The 21,235-nt window shown below is 39.7% G+C and overlaps 2 protein-coding genes across 2 annotated transcripts; one reads left to right on the forward strand and one right to left on the reverse strand.

Annotated features, from left to right (window-relative positions):
- Positions 1–1,846: 1,846 nt before the first annotated feature.
- Positions 1,847–5,905, reverse strand: LOC148719905 (uncharacterized). Its single transcript, XM_088737544.1, has 2 exons — positions 4,818–5,905; positions 1,847–1,934 (listed from the first exon to the last, which is right to left on the reverse strand). The coding sequence occupies exons 1-2, from the start codon at positions 5,903–5,905 to the stop codon at positions 1,847–1,849; spliced, it is 1,176 nt and encodes a 391-aa protein (XP_088593670.1).
- Positions 5,906–6,557: 652 nt separating this feature from the next.
- Positions 6,558–9,815, forward strand: LOC148719906 (kelch-like protein 40). The gene has a single exon (XM_088739231.1). It carries the CDS (start codon positions 6,770–6,772, stop codon positions 8,528–8,530), a length of 1,761 nt encoding a protein of 586 aa, XP_088595357.1. The 5' UTR covers positions 6,558–6,769; the 3' UTR covers positions 8,531–9,815.
- Positions 9,816–21,235: the final 11,420 nt, after the last annotated feature.

The raw sequence follows: 21,235 nt of genomic DNA on the forward strand, positions 1-21,235 counted from the left end.
GACTCCATGCTCGATTCGAGATGAGAAATCCGTGTTCGAAGCTTCTTCAGTTCCACTCCAAGGGAATTTACTCTGGCTGATCTTTCGGTAAGTTAGGAAGCGAGCTCTTCGGAGTCGTGACTGAGTTTGGCGCCAAAAGATAAATTTTTCGCGCCTTCGGGCTCAAAGTCTAGTGTGGCGGAGTTCACCAGATTTACGATAGTCATAAATCCCGCAGATTTAATAAGTTCGTCGGGGATTGTTTTATTACGAAGAAGATAGACCAGCTATTAGACCGAACGTGAACACAACGTGAACGAGGTCGGGAATCTTGGCTAACCCCACTACTCCGAACGATGCTTTGGCAGGCTGAAGTTCCCGCGCCGCCACACTTTGGATTTCGTCGGGAAATATCTTAAATACATCGCGTATGAAATATTTACGCAAAGGAACGTCATATACCTCTTTCAAAAGTAGATACCAATGCACTTGTAATCCTGCAAAGACTCTGCGTGGTTAAGTTAGCCGGTGGAAAGCCGCACGTCGAAAATCCGACTACCTCTGACTTCATTTCGAATGGTTTCGAAATCGAAAACATGATGCTTTTCGACATTTCGACATTAAAAATCTCTTCGAGGTTTAATATTATAATATTGGTAAGAATTTAACCAGGATACGAGGCCAAGTCGTGCGATCGCCACAGGTTTTGTACAAAAACAATAACATCGTGTACCACGATCGCAAAGCGTGAACACTGATCGATCCACCAAGTGACGCAATACTGGAAATTCGATACGGTTGTTATTCAGGTCGTACGGCACATGAAAATTGCGATATCTTTTGTTACCGTTTTATGGCAAACCAAGCGAAAGAATCATACCTAAATAATCGAAAGAGAGGCTTTTTCGAATACGGTGCCTCGCAGGTATTGCCTCTTCTGTGAAAAGGAAGGATCTTAGAAAGACTACGTGATTAGAAATGTCGTTATGAGGAAACAGGCAGAAACAGAGAAAACGCAGTATTTTATGACCATTACACGCACAGCAAACTTCATTTCATTTCATGATTTTGATATTCATTGCCAACAGATGACCCCGCGTTAACTCGCACGCAATCGCGTATCTCTCGTGGATTCGTGGGCGCTAATCTGTGTAATTACATTGTTGTGTAATTAATGCGATGACATCCACCCAACACCTTCTTCCCCAAACCTCGGCATCAGTTTACGATGCCTGCTGAGAATTTTTTTCTTGAGCAAAGCTCGTCATGAGTGCGATGTCGTCTGTGTACTTTTTAAATTTGTCAGTGACACATATGATTGGGAATCAATAAAACTTGCTGTCAGTTAGTGAAATATTTCATGCACTTACGTACTAGCCAGTAAAGGAGCTAGTAGCAAGTAATTTCAGTGCTAGACAGGCGACAAAGCCGATACGATTGCAGTCACCAGTGATATGTGTATCCCCAAGGTATATTTTTGTTTAAATGACAATTTCGATTCCTTTATATTTCCAATAGATTGTTTGATGTTTGCTACTGGCCCATAAGAACTGTCGGACCCGCGAGTCGTGTCTTTACAGTCCTGATTATGGAAGATGGTTCAGTGAACGATTTGCGTCCATTAACACAAGTTAGCCGTAATCATTTATTTTTTGGAGGGGAGGGAGGTGGGGGATACACATATCACTGGCCGCCATCTTGGAGGGGGTACACATATCACTAGTGATATGTGTGCGGGGGTACACATATCACTAGTGATATGTGTGCGGGGGTACACATATCACGGGGGTACACATATCACTGTGACACCGCTGTCACAGTGATATGTGTACCCCCGTGATATGTGTATCCCCGCACACAAATATCATTAGTGATATGTGTACCCCTGGTAGGGATACACAAAACACTGAAGCTTTGCACCCGGGCCTCTTAGAGCTTCAAAGAAAACATGGTGGCTACGAGGAACAAATTTTGTGGTTTTATATTTTAAAGTTTCCGATCCAAAATATAAACGGAAGAAGATAAAAGCGCTTGCTTTAGTAAGGGGATACACATACTGACTACGATTGCCGTAATATGTGTATCCAAAGTGTATCCACAAGATATAATGGGGATACACATATCACTGAACGGCGATCGCAGTGATATGTCTATCCCCCGACTAACTCGCTGTCGTCACTATGGAATCAATAATACACTTAGTAGCCATATATAAGCTTAGCTAGTAATTTGCTGGACAGACAAAAGCGCTTGCTTTACCAAGGGATACACATCTTGACTGCGATTGCCGCGATATGCGTATCCACATTGTATCCCCAAGATGTATTGGGGATACACATATCACTGAACGGCGATCGCAGTGATATGTGTATCCCCTGACTAACTCGCTGTCGTCTGTCAATTTGGAATCAATAATACACTTACTAGCCATATATAAGCTTAGCTAGTAATTTGCTAAAAAGCCAACAGCGCTTGCTTTACCAAGGGATACACATATCACTTACTACGATTTCCGTGATATGCGTAACCCCGAGATATGTTGAGGATACACATATCACTGAACGAGAGATCTCAGTGATATACGTATCCCCTGGCTAGTGCGATGTCGTCTGTGTACTTTTTAAATTTGTCAGTGACAAATATGATTGGGAATCAATAAGACTTGCTGTCAGTTGGTGAAATATTTCATGCACTTACGTACTAGCCAGTAAAGGAGCTAGTAGCAAGTAATTTCAGTGCTAGACAGGCGACAAAGCCGATACGATTGCAGTCACCAGTGATATGTGTATCCCCAAGATATATTTTTGTTTAAATGACAATTTCGATTCCTTTATATTTCCAATAGATTGTTTGATGTTTGCTACTGGCCCATGAGAACTGTCGGACTCGCGAGTCGTGTCTTTACAGTTCTGATTGTGGAAGATGGTTCAGTGAACGATTTGCGTCCATTAACACAAGTTAGCCGTAATTATTTATTTTTTGGAGGGGAGGGGGGTGGGGGATACACATATCATTGGCCGCCATCTTGGAGGGGGTACACATATCACTAGTGATATGTGTGCAGGGGTACACATATCACGGGGGTACACATATCACTGTGACACCGCCCCTTGCTAAGCTGGGGCAGCCTAAGTACCATAAAGTTCTACTAATAGTCCATTTTACAGTTGTGTGCTTGGTTGCCAAGCCTTTGAACGGGAGTGAGGCTAGAGATGACCTTGTTATGATACAAACCTTGCTGCCTTTCAAATGTAAATCACTTTGTTATCATGCTAACTAGATACAGGTCTCTATCACAACAAGGTCATCTTTAGCCTCTCTCTGAATCAAAGGCTTGGCAACTAAGTACACAACTGCAAAATGGCCTATAATAATAATAATAATTTACATTTCTAAAGCGCTAAAATTATAAAATATTCTAAAGCGCTTTACAACATTATTAACTACAAATATTAAAACGATAAACGACAAAATATCAAAACAAACTGTAAGCCAGCTTGAATAGATGTGTCTTAAGCTTTGACTTAAAAATCGTTACACTTGGACTGTTTCGAATTTCAAGCGGCAGTTCGTTCCACAAAAAAGGTCCAGAACGGGCAAAGGCACGATCACCAAAGGTCTTAAAGTTAGTTCTTGGGACCTTAAGGAGACCCTGATCGCAGGAACGTAGCTGATGACCCTTGACACTGTGTGGCTGCAGATATTCTTTTATGTATAGTGGGCCTTGGTTATTTAAAGCTTTATAAATTAAAAGTAACAACTTAAAATGGACGCGATAAGCCACAGGAAGCCAGTGAAGATTATATAAGGCGGACGAGATGTGGTGAAACTTGGGAATCCTAAAAATTAGTCGAGCAGCGGCGTTAAGCATCTTCTGAAGACGCTCTGTCTGGTACTTGGGTACGCCAAATAAAAGGGAGTTGCAATAGTCTAAATGCGAAGTCACAAATGCGTGAACAAGAGTCTTCGTGGACTCAGGACTGAGGAATTTCCTAATTTGGCGAATTTTATACAATCCATGAAAAGCTTTGCTGCAGATCTTACCAATGTGAATGGACATGGACATATTGGAGTCAAACCAGGAACCCAGGTTTCGAACACTGTTGAGAGGCTGAATGGTAGAATTACCGACTGTGATGAAATCAATTGCGATTTTTGATAATTGATGGCGGGAACCAACAACTAAGAATTCGGTTTTAGAATCGTTAATTAACAGGCGATTATAAATCAACCATGAGCGGACATCCGAAATGCAGGCTTCAAGAGCAGCTATGGCGTGGTCTTGCGAAGATATGTCATTGGGTCTAAACGACAGATAAAGTTGCGTATCATCGGCATATCCGTGAGCAGAGGGGAGATGGTTAGCGATCACGTGATATAGTCGAGATATGTATAATATGAATAAAATAGGACCCATACAGCTGCCTTGTGGGACACCGCAGTTCAAATGAAAATCATCTGATGTTCGATCGTTTATGAGAACACGTTGTTTTCGGCCAGACAGATAAGACGCAAACCATTTATGGGCAGAGCCAATGATTCCAAAATCGCTTTCAAGAACATTAAGGAGAATCTGATGATCGATTGTATCAAAAGCAGCGCTTAGATCCAGTAGCACAAGAAGCGTAATTTCCTGATGGTCCATTGACATAAGAATATCACTTTGAACCTTAAGCAAGGCAGTTTCGGTAGAGTGAAATCTTCTAAACCCTGATTGTAACTTCGGCAGAGGAGCATTGTATTCACAGTGCTTAAACAATTGAGAAAGAACCGCCTTTTCGACGATCTTGGAGATGAATGTTAGATTGCTTACCGGACGGAAGTTTTTATAAGTTAACTCTAGACCGGGTTTCTTTAATAGAGGTTTCACAATTGCAGTTTTCCAATCATCGGGAACATAGGCGTGGCGAATAGACAGATTTACCATGCGAGTAATGGAGGGCGCAAGGACGTCAAGACAAGACTTCACAAGCCATGTAGGGATTGGATCCAGGGAGCATGAGGCATTAGACGATGTACTGATTATATTGCAAACATCTTCCACTGATAACGGCGAAAAACTGTCAAGTTCTACAGCTGGAGCAGCAGTATCAGAATAAGGAGGATTAACTTCAATATCACTGATGGAATCTTTGATGAGTTCAATTTTTTTAACAAAGAATTCCCCAAATTTATTCGCAAGTAGAACTGGGTCATCATGAGGTGGTAGATCATTAACATTAGGACCCTTACAAAGGAATGAAACCAATTTGAACAACTTCCCGGAGTCACCAGCGCACTGACCAATTAAATCTGAGTAATAAGAAACTCGAGTAGACTTGAGAAGAGCAGAATATCTATTACAGATTTTACGATAAGCAAGCCAATCTGAAGAAAGACCACTTTTAAGAGCTTTCCGCTCAGCCTTGCGACGAATACGTTTAAACTGGAGAACATCAGCGTTAAACCAAGGGATCTTTGCACGAGTAAGAAGAGTTTTTGTCTTTATGGGAGCATGTTTATCCAGGATTTCTGTTAAAGTCGAGGAGTACTGCTTGGATAAATCGCCAAGGTTGCTCCAGTGTGTGTCACTGCAAAGTACAGACGAGGTGATGTCCGATTTAAATGCATCAATGTCGATGTTCTTTAACCTGCGATATGACACAGACTTGGTAGAGATTGATGAACTTGGGAAGCGAATAAAACACTCAACAAAAAAATGATCCGAGATGGGTAAGGTGACGTTAATGGGACCCAAAATTAAGTCACTGGTGGATCGAGTGATGATAAGGTCCAAAATATGCCCAGAAATATGCGTGGACATCGTTACGTGTTGTGAGAGGCTGAAGGTTTCCAGCAACTCTTTAAATCTTGTAGCACAATTGCTATGCACCAAATCCATGTGAAAGTTGAAATCCCCAGCGATAATAAGAGGTTCAGGACACATGACAATGTTTTCAAGATACGACGAAAACTCATCAAGAAATACCGACGCAGAAGAGTTGGGAGGGCGGTAAACAGCAACAATACGGATAGAGCGATTTGTTGTCTTCAAAATCCATTCGGAAAATTCAAAAGAATTATGTTCCTTCCCGTCCAGAAGTGTGGCATCAAAAGAGTCGCGGAATAAAATGCCTGTACCACCGCCAGATCGATTTGATTGCCGTGGAAAACTCTTGAATAAATAGCCATGACGAGAAAGATCAGCAATGCAGACAGAATCTAAATCGTTTAACCAAGTTTCAGTAAAAATACAGATACCGATATCATTGCCAACAGCATGGTCAATGATTGTTTCCACTTTGTTCCTGATAGAGCGAGCATTACAGATTGCAAAGCGAAGATTATTTGAAGAAAGACTCGATGACAGCAATGATCTCAGAGGCTTCAAAACGGACGGATTGACACCATTAGAGGTGACAAGTTGAATATTTAATGATCTACAATCCCGGCGTGAAGAAGAAATCGGAAGAATATTATGAACAGCATGTTTCCTAGCTTTATCAGCCTTTCCAGCGCGACATCCTCGGTACTTAAAAATACCAAGGGCTTGAAGTAGACATAATGAAGATTGATACAAATAGCTTGGACCGGAAGAGCGCAAGCAAGAAGATCAGTTCTGGAGTAAAACTTTGTAGCAATTTGGGCTTGACTTGATGGCTTATCGGCAAGCGAAATAGCAGAAGGAGGCGGGTTAGCGCGACCAGTAGAATGATGAGTAAGTGGGCCAGGATTCCGTATTCGTGTTTCGACGTATTAATCACAGCTAACTCTGCTTACAAACCTCGAAAACAAGGCTAATATTTTGACAATGGAAGACCTTCCACCCATCGCTGTCACTGAACAGAATCCTTTCTGTCTGGAAATGATGAAACGGCTCAACGTACAAAGAAAACAAGGCCACTTGTGCGACATAACTTTGATTACGAAAGATGACCAGGAATTAAAAGCTCACAGAAATGTTCTTTCCGCTGCGAGTCCGTTCTTTTGCAAGCTTCTTCAGAGCGACATGAAGGAAAATCGGGAAGGGGTCGTTCGGTTTGAGGAGATTTCGGAATCTATAATGGAAGATGTCCTGGAATTCATCTACACTGGAACTGTGGAAGTAACTCAAGAAAATGCCGACGAGTTAGTCGCTGCAACGAATTATCTCATTGTCCCAAATTTGAAAACAATCACTGGTCGATATTTACAACAACAAATGTGTGCAACAAACTGCATTTCAACCTTTTACTTCGCCGAGAAATACGACTGTGAAGAGCTTGTAAGCGACAGCAAGAGTTTCATTCACGAGAACTTCGCGTCTGTGGCAGTCCTGGATGAATTCCTAAGTTTGGAAGCAAAAGAGGTGGGGAGATGGATTTCAAGTGATGAGATTTTTGTTGAAACGGAAGCCGATGTTTTCCAGATTGTACAAAAGTGGGTTGAACATGACAAGAGCGAGCGGAAAGCAGGATTTGAAGAGCTGCTTCGTCACGTTCGACTGGATTTCGTATCGCGTGACTATTTGTTAAATGTCGTGACAAACGAACTCGTGCGTGACAACGCTAGCTGCCTCAGGTTGGTTTTAGATACTATAAAGCAGACCACGTTTTCAAGCGGTGATAATCTTTCCCAGTCCCCTAGAAAAGGGCTTGACACACGTGCTATAGTGGCTTGTGGAGAAGAATATGCCTTTTGTTATGTCCCTCAGAAAGATGAGTGGAAAAGATTACCCAACTGGTTGTCAAAAGAGCGGCTCGGCATCCTTTCAGCCAACATGATAAGATTTCGTGATCAGTTGTTCATGTTTCATAGCTTGGGTCAAGCAGAGAGGTATGATCCTGTCTTTAATGGTTGGTCATCATTCTCTTTCGGCATATTCTCCTTCAAAGTTCAGGACAAAGTGACTGTCATTGGAGGAGAGTTATTTTCTATACATGAACCGATCAGAAAAAAAAACCCCACAACAACCATTGCAAAATTCCATGCAGAGTCATGTTCGTGGCAAGAGTTTCACTCCTCTCCTCAGTACTACAGGACAAAGTCTTGTGTCATTGGATCTGGTAACTTTTTGTATCTTTTGGGTGGGAGGCCCCCATATGCATCCCAATGTGTTGCAAAAGCTGACAGATTTGACATTATGGAAAAGAAATGGGAAGAAATTACAGAAATGCAACAAGCAAGAGGTGGAGCTTTTGGTGTTGCCACTCAAGAAAAGATTTTTGTAGCTGGAGGAGCAGATGAAGAAAGCACTGTGTTGAAAACATGCGAGGTTTACAATGTTTCCACAAATGAATGGCAGTTAATTGCAGACTTGAATGTTTGCCGCACATATGGTAGCATGGTTTGTCTTGGTGGAAGGTTGTATGTGCTGGGTGGCTTTGACCAAACTAAGAAAAAGCCAGAACATTCAGTTGAATGTTATGACTCCACACAATGCAGGTGGATTGTGAAGACAACCATACCAGTGGAAGAGGACTGTAAGAATAAACATACATTTAAAGGCTGTGTGCTAAAATTCTCCAAAGGAGTATTGGATTATCTTGATGATGCAATTGAAGAAGATGAAGAAGATGGTAAACTATTCTAAAACTGTACTCCAATGAAAGAAAACAATCTGAAAAAAATACACTGAAGAAACAATTTGTAATGGCAATACAGTCCCCTTGATCAAAGCTAGATAAAGTTAGGTGGAACAATGACTAAACTTTTCCATCAACCCAAGTCAGGAAAGAAACATGGAATTTCCTCTGCAAAAAGTTATGCCATGCTAGGAGAACAAAATTTGGCCTGCTTTGTCACGGACTGAGAAACTGAATCCTTGATAAGTTTATGCTTATTTTTGTGTTGTAAACTATATATATTTCAGTTTTGTTTTACCTTTATCTTTTTGTATGTTTGTTTTTTTAAGTACCCAGTTTCTTTGATATGTTTGTACTGGTATCACCAATCTTGACACATCTGAGAGCTTCTTAAAATTCAATTTGAAAGTGGAATTGAACTTTGTAGTTTAAAAAGTGCTAATTGTAAATAATAGAAATAGTGTTCTATATACACAAGTTTCACTTAAGCACAGTTTTCAAGAGTTTTCTTTTTACAAATGTTAGGCTTTGTGCAATCAAAAAAGAGGCAGTGCATTTAATCCAGGATGAGAATCTCATCAGACCTGCTTTTCACTAAAACAAGCCTACTAGTATTAAGCTTGTCATGGAAACATCAATAAAAAAAAATACACTTTATAGGCATTGTTGATTCTAGCAAGATGCCTGTCACACTTGAACCCAATGAGTGGCTCAATCCTCTAACAAATTCTCAGTCTATTCAACCCCCTTTCTTCTAATCCTGAGCAAAATTTCAGATTGAAGTAAAGACACATGGCATAATGATAATGTTCAAATATGCTATGGGATTGGTTATTCCATGGGGTAGCTATTTAATTAGACAAATGAATAAAGGCTGATAGTTTCTAAAGAAACTGTTTGGGGCTGTGTCGGTGAGGGTAATGAAATAATTTGAATATATCAACAAAGTTGAAATGGTAAATTGGCCACTGTTACAGTTATAAAAGCTGACATTTCAAGCGTTAGCTTTTCATTCCACCAATTTATTCATGTTTTTCTCTTTGCTATGTTCCCACTAATCACGTAGCTCTATTTTCTGCCTTTAAAAGCACACACAACCCACAATTCCTCTATTCGCTCCGACAAAGGGCTAACGCTCAAAACGTCAGCTTTAATAACCGTAACGGTGGCCAATTTACCGTTTCAACTTTGTTGATATATTCAAATTATTTAATTAGACGCTGGTAGCATCTCATTTTAAAACATACATGCACTTGTATTTGAATACCAATAAAAGCTTTTGTTTTATATATTGCATTTTTTTTGGGAGTGTTTGTAACAGCCTTAGAATCCCCTTGATCAAAGCTAGATAAGGTTAGGTGGAACAATGAACTTTTCCATCATCCTGAGTCAGGAAAGAAACATGGAGTTTCCTCAGCAGAAAGTTATACCATGCTAGGAGAACAGCATTTGGCCTGCTTTCTCACGGACTGAGAACTGAATCGCTGATAATTTTAAGCTTATTTTTGTTTTAGACTACCTAATAATTTTCAGTTTTATTTTACCTTTATGTTTTTGTTTGTTTTTTTAAGTACCCAGTTTCTTTGATATTAATTTTTTTTGTACTGGTATCACCAATCTTGACACATCTGAGAGCTTCTTAAAATTCAATTTGAAAGTGGAATTGAACTTTGTAGTTTAAAAAGTGCTAATTGTAAATAATAGAAAAGGTGTCCTATATACACAAGTTTCACTTAAGCACAGTTTTCAAGAGTTTTCTTTTTACAAATGTTAGGCTTTGTGCAATCAAAAAAGTGACAGTGTATTTGATCCAGGATGAGAACCTCATCACACCTGCTTTTCACTAAAACAAGCCTACTAGTATTAAGCTTGCAGTCATGGAAACATCAATAAAAAAAAAAAGTACACATTGTAGGCATTTTTGATTCTAGCAAGGTGCCTGTTACACTTGAACGCAGTGAGTGGCCTAATCCTCTCACAAATTCTCAATCAATTTAACCCCCTTCCTTTTAATCCTGAGCAAAATTTCAGAAGTAAAGACACATGGCATAATGATAAGGCTCAAATATGCTACGGGATTGGTTATTCCATGGGGTAGCTATTTAATTAGACTGGTAGCATGTCAGTTTAAATAAACATGCACTTGTATTTGAAAGTCTGTGAAAGCTTTTGTCTTACAATTATTGCATTTTTAGGGGAGTGTTTGTGGAGAGAGCTCATTTCACTGTACATATTATTTAGTAATCTGGGTGGTGAACAGGAAATTTTCCTTGTTCTACACTTACTTAATATTAAGTGGTCTGGTTCACCAACAAGTTTTATGTAGCTACCTTGATAGAGTATAATCTCACTGTGAAATTATAACTGGTTGGGACTGAAGCTATCACAATTGACTTTTCTCTGTTCTTTGCTTGGGACAAATGTTTAATGTCACTCTTTCAATAGATGACTATTTCCTTCACATGCATTACAAGCAATTTCTCAAGTTTAACTCTTTGATCCATGAAAAGTGACTGGCATTTAACATCTCCTTACATTATCACCCCTGAATCAATCACTAAGGTCACGAGAATAAAGGAAATGATCACCAACTAAAGATTACAAGCTCTTGATTGTTAAACAAATTCTCCTTGTCAGCACCTTAGAAAATGTTTAGAGATTACAGTATGGAGAATAATTATGCATACTGATGTTAGGGTGTAAAGGGTTTATAATTATAATTATTATATGGCTGTGTCTCACAAGGAGCGGGAACTACTGAATTCACAAATTTGATTGGCTGAAAGCGGTCTAGATTTTCCCATCTGGCCTGCAATTCAATTCAGCGCTATTTCAGCATCCGTGCCATTCCTTAATTTTTAGTCGGGATCATTTGCGTTTCGGTGTGGGGATCATTTGCGGTCCGGGATCATTTGCGGTCCAATTTGGGATCATTTGCAGTCCGGGATCATTTGCGGTGCGGGATCATTTGCGGTCCAATTTGGGATCATTTGCGGTCCAATTTGGGATCATTTGCGGTCCGGGATCATTTGCGATCCGGGATCATTTGCGGTCCAATTTGGGATCATTTGCGGTCCTGGGATCATTTGAGGACCCGTACAGATCCAGCGATATGAGAGAGGCGGTAGAAGTATGGGTTCTTTGCTTATTTTGTTTCTTCATCAGTTTTTTTAGTGTAGCATTAATTGTAATAGTATTGTAGTATTGTTGAGTCAGTTTGCTAGACATAACGTCTCGTAGTCACGTTCGACGCACTAAAAACTACTATAAAACGAATACAAGAATTGTAAAAACGTGTAAAATGGTATATAAAAAGTCACTTGTAAAAATGTAGCGGAATTCCAAATCGATTTCGATCAATTACGATCCTCATCAGTAGTACTCCGCCATGTTCAAAATACTCATAAATAATTGTTCATATAAGTGACTCTGAAATGTCCACACTTCTTCCAGGCTTCATGTAAGCGGTCACGATGTATCAATCACAGCTCGTGGGATTTGAAAAAAGTTCCATTCGTTCTTGGAGTTCATAAGCGAGTCTTCGTTCACATTATTTATCCTCACTCCTTCAGTTATTTGTCTCAGCATCGCGTCATTGTGATAAACCCCCGTCACATCCATTCGGAACTGCTTTACCTCTCTATTGTGTTTCTCTTTACAGTGTTTCCACAATGCAGATCGTTCTTCCTTATTGTTAAGTGATTTCGTATGCTCTTTCCCTCTGGTATACGCGCTCCTGGCTGTTTCCCCTACGTATACGCTGTTACACTGGATACACTTAATCTCATACGTCACACTTTCTCTATCACACGGTCCTTTTCCACCTGTGCTACACACTGGGCAGTCTTCTCGTCCACACTGTCGCGGTTTAAATGGGTCGGACTTTTGGAGTAGTCGTTTAATGGCGATTCCGGCTTTCTCCACCACTTTAATATTGAAACCTTGCTGCTTTATTTCTTTCTGGTATTCCTTCCGTAACCGTGAGTTGGGCGTAGCTGGTACAAATATTACTGATTCATTCCCGCCGCGTTTGTACCAGTTGGATTTCCTTTCGCTCTTTTCCTTTTCTCGTTCCACCTTTCTCCACTCCTTGGGTCGATGTAACGGTCTTTCTCCTTTTCGCTCAGCTCTTTGTCTCGCTCTAAAAGCTTTGAGGGCCGAATCTACAACCTCATATCTGAATTTCTTGCTGTACCCCGAGTATTGCATTCTCAGGACCATCTCGTTAACATTCTCTACTACTCGTTCCCATGGTAACAATCTGCTACAGTTAAGTAAGACCCGAAGGACTTCTTGGGTCAGGACTGTTCTCTTTGTACTCCAGCTTACGGCAGACCTAGCATGTATGACTGTCTTAGAAGCCATGCTCTTGGAATAAAACTCATACATGATCACTGAGGCTGAGGCTTTCTCGTCCTGCCTGTCTGTCTCTTCCCCTTTTGTTTCCATCCACACCTTCAAGTCAAGGATAGGTAGCTTTCCGTCCTGGTGTTTAGAGGGGTAATCTATTTCGAGTTGTATTGACGGGTGTATGTCGTTTCCTATCTGTTTTATCAATGTCATAGTCCTCTCATCGTCACTGATTCCTTGATCCTCAGCTACGGATCTCTCATCCATGTGAGTTTTTCCATCCTTGCCATATGCACGAGCACGGAAGACATGATCGCGGAAATGAACAGAGTTAATCAGGACCAGGATAACGACAACTTAATAATTGGCTCCACCGACGTGATTGCTTTATATCCTAGTCTTGATATTGGGTTCACAATCGATAAGGTGTGTGAGGTTTTCTACGAGAGTAACATCTGTATCCGAAGTATCAACAGTCAGGAGTTGGGTCTGTACCTGGCATTAACGACATCACCGGAAGTGCTAGCTAGGATGGGGATTACAAATGTATGTCCAACGAGAAAGACGAATAGAGGGAGACCACCCACGATCACTGCAAGTGGGAGTGAGGAGCAGAAAGAGAAAAGATTTAAATCGTGGAACCCACCAGTCACACAGCCAGATGAACGTGCGAAACGTATTATGTTGAAAGAGGCATTAAGAGTCGTATTGACAGTGATTATGAAAAATCATGTTTTCACATTTGATAACGAGATCAGAAAGCAAATAAGAGGTGGTCCAATTGGCCTTAAATTAACCGGGGTACTGGCCCAGATTTTCATGATTTGGTGGGATGAAAAATTTGCAACAAGGCTGAAGGAATTGGCCATCGTTATGAAAATGAACAAACGGTACGTGGATGACATCAACATGGCTGTGCAAGCAACACCAGTTGGGATGAGGTACAAGGATGGAAAAACTCACATGGATGAGAGATCCGTAGCTGAGGATCAAGGAATCAGTGACGATGAGAGGACTATGACATTGATAAAACAGATAGGAAACGACATACACCCGTCAATACAACTCGAAATAGATTACCCCTCTAAACACCAGGACGGAAAGCTACCTATCCTTGACTTGAAGGTGTGGATGGAAACAAAAGGGGAAGAGACAGACAGGCAGGACGAGAAAGCCTCAGCCTCAGTGATCATGTATGAGTTTTATTCCAAGAGCATGGCTTCTAAGACAGTCATACATGCTAGGTCTGCCGTAAGCTGGAGTACAAAGAGAACAGTCCTGACCCAAGAAGTCCTTCGGGTCTTACTTAACTGTAGCAGATTGTTACCATGGGAACGAGTAGTAGAGAATGTTAACGAGATGGTCCTGAGAATGCAATACTCGGGGTACAGCAAGAAATTCAGATATGAGGTTGTAGATTCGGCCCTCAAAGCTTTTAGAGCGAGACAAAGAGCTGAGCGAAAAGGAGAAAGACCGTTACATCGACCCAAGGAGTGGAGAAAGGTGGAACGAGAAAAGGAAAAGAGCGAAAGGAAATCCAACTGGTACAAACGCGGCGGGAATGAATCAGTAATATTTGTACCAGCTACGCCCAACTCACGGTTACGGAAGGAATACCAGAAAGAAATAAAGCAGCAAGGTTTCAATATTAAAGTGGTGGAGAAAGCCGGAATCGCCATTAAACGACTACTCCAAAAGTCCGACCCATTTAAACCGCGACAGTGTGGACGAGAAGACTGCCCAGTGTGTAGCACAGGTGGAAAAGGACCGTGTGATAGAGAAAGTGTGACGTATGAGATTAAGTGTATCCAGTGTAACAGCGTATACGTAGGGGAAACAGCCAGGAGCGCGTATACCAGAGGGAAAGAGCATACGAAATCACTTAACAATAAGGAAGAACGATCTGCATTGTGGAAACACTGTAAAGAGAAACACAATAGAGAGGTAAAGCAGTTCCGAATGGATGTGACGGGGGTTTATCACAATGACGCGATGCTGAGACAAATAACTGAAGGAGTGAGGATAAATAATGTGAACGAAGACTCGCTTATGAACTCCAAGAACGAATGGAACTTTTTTCAAATCCCACGAGCTGTGATTGATACATCGTGACCGCTTACATGAAGCCTGGAAGAAGTGTGGACATTTCAGAGTCACTTATATGAACAATTATTTATGAGTATTTTGAACATGGCGGAGTACTACTGATGAGGATCGTAATTGATCGAAATCGATTTGGAATTCCGCTACATTTTTACAAGTGACTTTTTATATACCATTTTACACGTTTTTACAATTCTTGTATTCGTTTTATAGTAGTTTTTAGTGCGTCGAACGTGACTACGAGACGTTATGTCTAGCAAACTGACTCAATTATCGAACACGTTCCTGGCCTCGGCCCACAAAATTTCATCACAATGTAGTATTGTTATATGAAGTAGAAACACAAGGAACACAAGAGTAGGCTGGGGGGGGGGGGAAGCTATCGGGTTTGTAAGCTTACTTTTAGAAAGCCATGAAATTTTCAATTTCTTGACGATCATTTAAGCTCCAGTTTGCTTTACAACTTTTGGCAGTTTTTCGGGTTTTGAGGAACTTTAATAAAGTGTCAGTAAATTAATTTTGATGAAATTTTGCCCCATATGTTAGGGTCACGAATTCCCACGTAGACTCTGTGACCCCCTTCAGCAGTCTTCAGCAGCATGATTTTATCGTGTCAGCGGTAAACGAGTATCTACCCGCAGTCATGCAGTATGGTTAGCCAAATGTTGCAAAATTCAACAACTTGCATATTTTTATTCAACAACTAATATTTATGCTCAACAAAATATATTTTTATTCAACAGTTTACAGTTTTATTATCCAACTACACCTAGACGAGTAAGAATAACGTCATAGACGAGTACAAATATCACGCGGTAATTGGAGTACCGGTTAAACTGGTTTTCTCGCATCGCGCAAGCGAAGAATTGGATTGTAGTTACGGAAAAAAAAAAAGTGGCGGACAATTTCAATCATATTTCCGACGACGAAGAGTCAGAATGGCTGACAAATATAGCTCCAAGTTCATTTGACGAATCGAACGAAGAAAAACAGCTTGACGACCAGAAAATTTCTTCATTTAATGAAGAAAATAGAAACAGCAACACAACAACGCGCCAATTCCGTTCCGCTTCGCATACTTCTGTCACGCACTCCCCGTAAATAAATATCCGCGAAATTCGCCCGCAGAAACAACAGTTTGGCGTGTTGGATAATAAATAACTTATTAGACGTTTTGTTGTGTAGTATCCCTGAGTATTTTTATTCGTTATTTGTATTTTGACTCGCCCTACGGGCTCGTCAAAATACGACACAACTCGTAAAAATACTCAGCGATACTACACAACAAAACGTCTAATAAGATATATATATTCAACAGTTTACAGTTATATTCAACATTTTATATTTATGTTCAACGACACGCATTTTCTTTTCATATTCAACCAAAATTATTTTCATTCAACAACAATATTTATTTTACTCAACAAAATTAATTGTTCAACTTCAGTCCAAACTTTTTACTCAACAAAAACAATTATTCAACTTCTACCATGCATAGTTATTTAATGACATACCTTTAAGTGTTCGAAAGTTCCCGGACATTCAAAATATCGTCATTCAACAAAATTCCCCGCCCCTACCCCCGAACTACCCCCAAACATGAAACCCATTCCTTCCAATACGAAGATTATGGTTCATTTGTTTCTCCTGTTTACCTTTGAGGCGCCATGGATGATTTGTTGCAACTGCGGGCCTCTTTTTTCCCTTGTGAAAAGAAGACGAAGAAGAAGGAACCGGGGTGGCTGTGGCGGGAAAAGATGGAACGACGCTCGGGGCGATAGAATTTGTCATCTCTCGGCTCGCAGATCTTGCTGAACTTGCTATAAGGTGGCGCGTTCTCATTAACGACGAGGTATTACTTCCCGATCGTTGAAGAGCGATCTCATTTCGAACACATTCTCTCACAATTTGTGTCAGTTCTTCCCTAACATCACGCCCTGATCCGTCTTCCGACGCCATCTCTATTCATGGGCGTTAATGGTCGGGGCACTGGGTCCGCAATACAGCGAATTTAACTGGGGACTGGACGGGGATTTTGTTGAATGACGATATTTTGAATGTCCGGGAACTTTCGAACACTTAGTCATAATAGAAGGTATGTCATTAAATAACTATGCATGGTAGAAGTTGAATAATTGTTTTTGTTGAGTAAAAGGTTTGGACTGAAGTTGAACAATTAATTTTGTTGAGTAAAATAAATATAGCTATTGAAGTTGAATAAATATTGTTGTTGAATGAAAATAATTTTGGTTGAATATGAAAAGAAAATGTGTGTCGTTGAACATAAATATAAAATGTTGAATATAACTGTAAACTGTTGAATAAAAATATATTTTGTTGAGCATAAATATTAGTTGTTGAATAAAAATATGCAAGTTGTTGAATTTTGCAACATTTGGCTAACCATAATGCAGCGGTATCGTAATTGTTTACTCTTCTCTGATCAGCTGGGTTGCGGAGCCGAAACCATATGCCGGATTTTGCCAGAATTTACGTTAAGAAAAGGCAAATTGAAGCGCAGATTCAAAGAGGAGGTAAATACATGGGTTAAAGGGAATGTTAATTAGATAATTGCTGAACTTTTCCGCGTAAAATTCTAAATACAGTAAAAAATTGAGCTTCCAAGCTGGCCATTCATACTTTGCAGTTATGATCCGGGATAGGTTCGTCTGTTTAACAGTCTACTGACCCATTGAAAACTTAGTAGTTGACATCCGATAAAATTAAACAGAGGTAAACATTGTTATCGTAAAAAAAAAAATATGCAGCTTTTAGGAGTTGGCCAGTAAGGTAGTCTTGGCTTACTGCAGAAGGAAATGTAATGGTTTCATATTAGTAATTAGTCATGGTGTAGAGCAGGTCCTTCACAAGAACAGTTTGAGTTGGTGAAGGGGGGCTCAAGTGTGACCGCATGAGCTGGGAAAACCTGGATTTCAAATTACTGCAGGGAGGGGGAGTGGACAGAGGGGTCTGAACATCCCAATTCCCATACCCTTATTTAATGGCTCTTGCCACTATGTTTTATTTTCATTGCAAAATTTTATGCAATTTTACTTAAAATTTTACCCAGTTCCTGCCCCTCTTGCCTCCAGTACACCTCTCATCCCCTATTCTCGTAACTCTTAGATACTGGGAATTGCTTTTGAATTAGGAAAGAAAGTGTTTATACAGAGACCAGTGACAAACGTGTAATGCTTGAAATACAGTGGGTTTTTTTAATTTTTTGTTAACAGTACATAATTATGAATTATTTAGAGCCCGACCTTCTAAATTTCATCATCAACTCTAATTCCATTATATTTTTTACAGGTTAATGCTTCAGCCATTAGTCTTGTAAATGATTGGTAAATGGTTTATCAATCAGATTGGAACGTACAGTGTAAAAATGGGCATTTTATCACCAGCTTCTGGAAATGGGTCTTCAATTTGTCTTCAGTGAGTTCTTGTTTTGTATTTTATCTTTTGCTTGTTTGTGTGCCTTTTGGTTCTTTCTTGCTTTCTCTATGATTACAGTTTCTTAAATTGTTAGTTCCACAGTTCTTGTCCAAAAAGATGTTTAAGGAACATGACATATCTATTTCATGAGTTTCTCAGCAAATGATTGTCTAAATCAAGGAACATTTGCTGTGACTATAACAAAGAAGTACTACTGATCACATTCAGTCAGTCAAACTTTGACTGACTTAAATGATTTTTCTGTTAACAGTACACCTCTTAGGCCCTTTTACTACATATTCTTTGGAAAAATATGCTTTAAATTATAAAGCTTACTTTAGAAAATACACTTTCGAACAATTTGTTTTCCTCAAATGTAAATTTCAACAAGCTTAGCCACAACTCCATCATATACTTTCAAAAATGAAAAGAAGACTCCCAAATAGGTTGCTGTTTCTGTGTATTTTAAGTGTATAATCATTGACAATAAAAGAAAGGATCTTGCAATGCTGTGGCAAAGTTTACTCCTAAACAACTAGCATGGAAGAACTGTCCACATCTTTTGCAGCCAAGCCAGTCTTATTGTCGTCCATCTGACACGCCTTGCAAACAAGAACATCCAAAAAGTGAAGTAAAAGTTCAAAATAATTTCTTAATTCTCAATTTGTTATTTGGAATTAAACACAATACACAGTGGTGATCGTAATAATAAGAAGAGCATAATTATTGTATCTCAAAATGTCATCATAATAGCTGCCAAAGAGGGTGGATAGAAGCTTCATTCTCTCAATAGAATCATTGACCTTTTTGATCAGTCTGTTATCACACAAGCTCCTGGCAAACTAAAGGTAAGATCTTACAGTTATATTATATATGATGTAAGATTGGTTGATGTAAAAATGTAAATATTTTGATTAAGTTTCTTTAAAAACTGCTATGGAATGACATCATTTTATTCTAACTGTTTAATTTTAAAGATATTGATGATATTGGTACTGATGAGCTCACTTCTCTAATGCTTTATACTACTCTCAAGATTACCTCACAACCAACTACTTCACAGTTGAATCCTACAAAAAATAATGAGAAGGTTCTAAGCACTCTCTGCCAAGTTTTTGAAAATTTCGTAGAAAATCGTGTCAGTAGTATCCATACGGTGATACCGCCTTTGGTACATGCAGGCAATGTCTTGTTTCCATGGTTACCACTGAGAATGGGTGGACCAGACAGGCAATAGGAAGGTTGCCAGGTTGTACTGCAAAAGATTGAACTACCGACATCATAAAGAGGGATTTTACAAGGCCGGCTGTAACAGAGCGCGATCATTGAAATATTGAAAAACTTTCCACAAAGCAAAAAAGATTACTTTGTTTTCCAACTGAGATTTCCGACACTTGCGAATAGAGTATTTTATGAAGAGGCGGTGAAAACGACATTTATTCAGTTTTCTTTTTATGTTGTCCACAGACCCCAGAGCCCGGTGTTTTCCAAGTATGTTCGGAAATTCTCCCCTGTGTTTTATTTTATTTTTCATGAATCCTGAAAACGTGATATCTTTTTTATTATTTCAAATGCATTTTTCATACTAGATATATGTTATTTGCCGGCTGGGAGGTCTGTATGGTGAAAAACTGACCGAGGTCTTGAAAATGCTGCCCTCGGCCTACGGCCTCGGGCAGCATGTTCAGGTCCGAGGTCACAGTTTTTCACCACACGGACCGACCCTTAGTCGGTAAATAACATATTTATTTTCTTCTCATCTCTCAAAACTGTTTCAATTGTTGCGAACAAACATTCACGAAACCTCCCGAAAGCGTTACCGTGCTCGTGAGCAGAGATAGGAAAATACTGACCGCCCTAAGAACCAATGAGATTGCAGGATTCGTTACCGTGCCCTCTGCGAGAAGAAAATAAAAACCTTTATTATCCAACTGTGCTTCGTATAGTACAAATAACGCGTGAGACAAGTACAAATATCACGCGATATTTGTACTCCAGAAATATCTGCGAAATTCACCCACGCTGAAATAACAGTTTGGCGCGTTGGATAATAAATCTCTTATTAGACGTTTGGTTGTGTAGTATCGCTGAGTACTTTTACTCGTTGTATGTATTTTGACTCGCCCTAAGGGTTCGTCAAAATACGGCACAACTCATAAAAATACTCAGCGATACTACACAACCAAACGTCTAATAGGATATATTTATTTGCCTTCGTATAATCAATTTACTCCCCACATATTAACTGTTTCATGTATCCACCTACGTGTCATCCTTGGAATTTTTTTTGGTTAATATAAGATTTCTGGAAACTCAAGCTTTCACCGACAATTTTGAGCTCAGTGCTTTCTTTGTTTTCCAAAAAAAAAAAAAACAGAAGAAAGAGTCCAAACTAAACAGTTCCGGTCCACACGCGCATGTTTTTCACAGCGCCTCGTCTTTTCTTCTAAACCCGTCTAAACTGTCAAAAACCTTTCGAGCCGAGGTTAAAGAAAAATGTAATCATTTTGAGACTACGAAAAACGCTTTATTAAATAGTCGCTAAATCTTGATAACAGTGAATGATTGTTGACATTTATGAAGATGATTTCGCATTCTTTCGTACTCATTTTCTCACCGGTGAAAGCTGTGCAATAATCTGTTAACGCACGTGTGGAACGGATGCAGTAGATAGTTGCATTCGGACAATTACCGAAATTAAAATCTACATAATATTTCGGTTTCATTTCTACATGAAAATATGGACGTGGCCTCTGGGCTCCATAAATGACTATGCTCTGCGAGCTCCACTATACATAACCAGCGGTAAGAATCCCACGTTTTTA

This window comes from Stylophora pistillata, chromosome 11, assembly GCF_964205215.1.
Source record: "Stylophora pistillata chromosome 11, jaStyPist1.2, whole genome shotgun sequence".
Classification (NCBI taxonomy): Eukaryota; Metazoa; Cnidaria; class Anthozoa; order Scleractinia; family Pocilloporidae; genus Stylophora; species Stylophora pistillata.

Coding starts and splice junctions, on each gene's coding strand:
- LOC148719905 (XM_088737544.1), bottom strand. CDS start 5,905: ATGTGTCCTGAACCTCTTATTATCGCTGGGGATTTCAACTTTCACATG. Junction 1,935..4,817: donor TTAAAGAAACCCGGTCTAGA/GTTAACTTATAA, acceptor TGTTCCTCGTAG/CCACCATGTTTTCTTTGAAG.
- LOC148719906 (XM_088739231.1), top strand. CDS start 6,770: ATGGAAGACCTTCCACCCATCGCTGTCACTGAACAGAATCCTTTCTGT.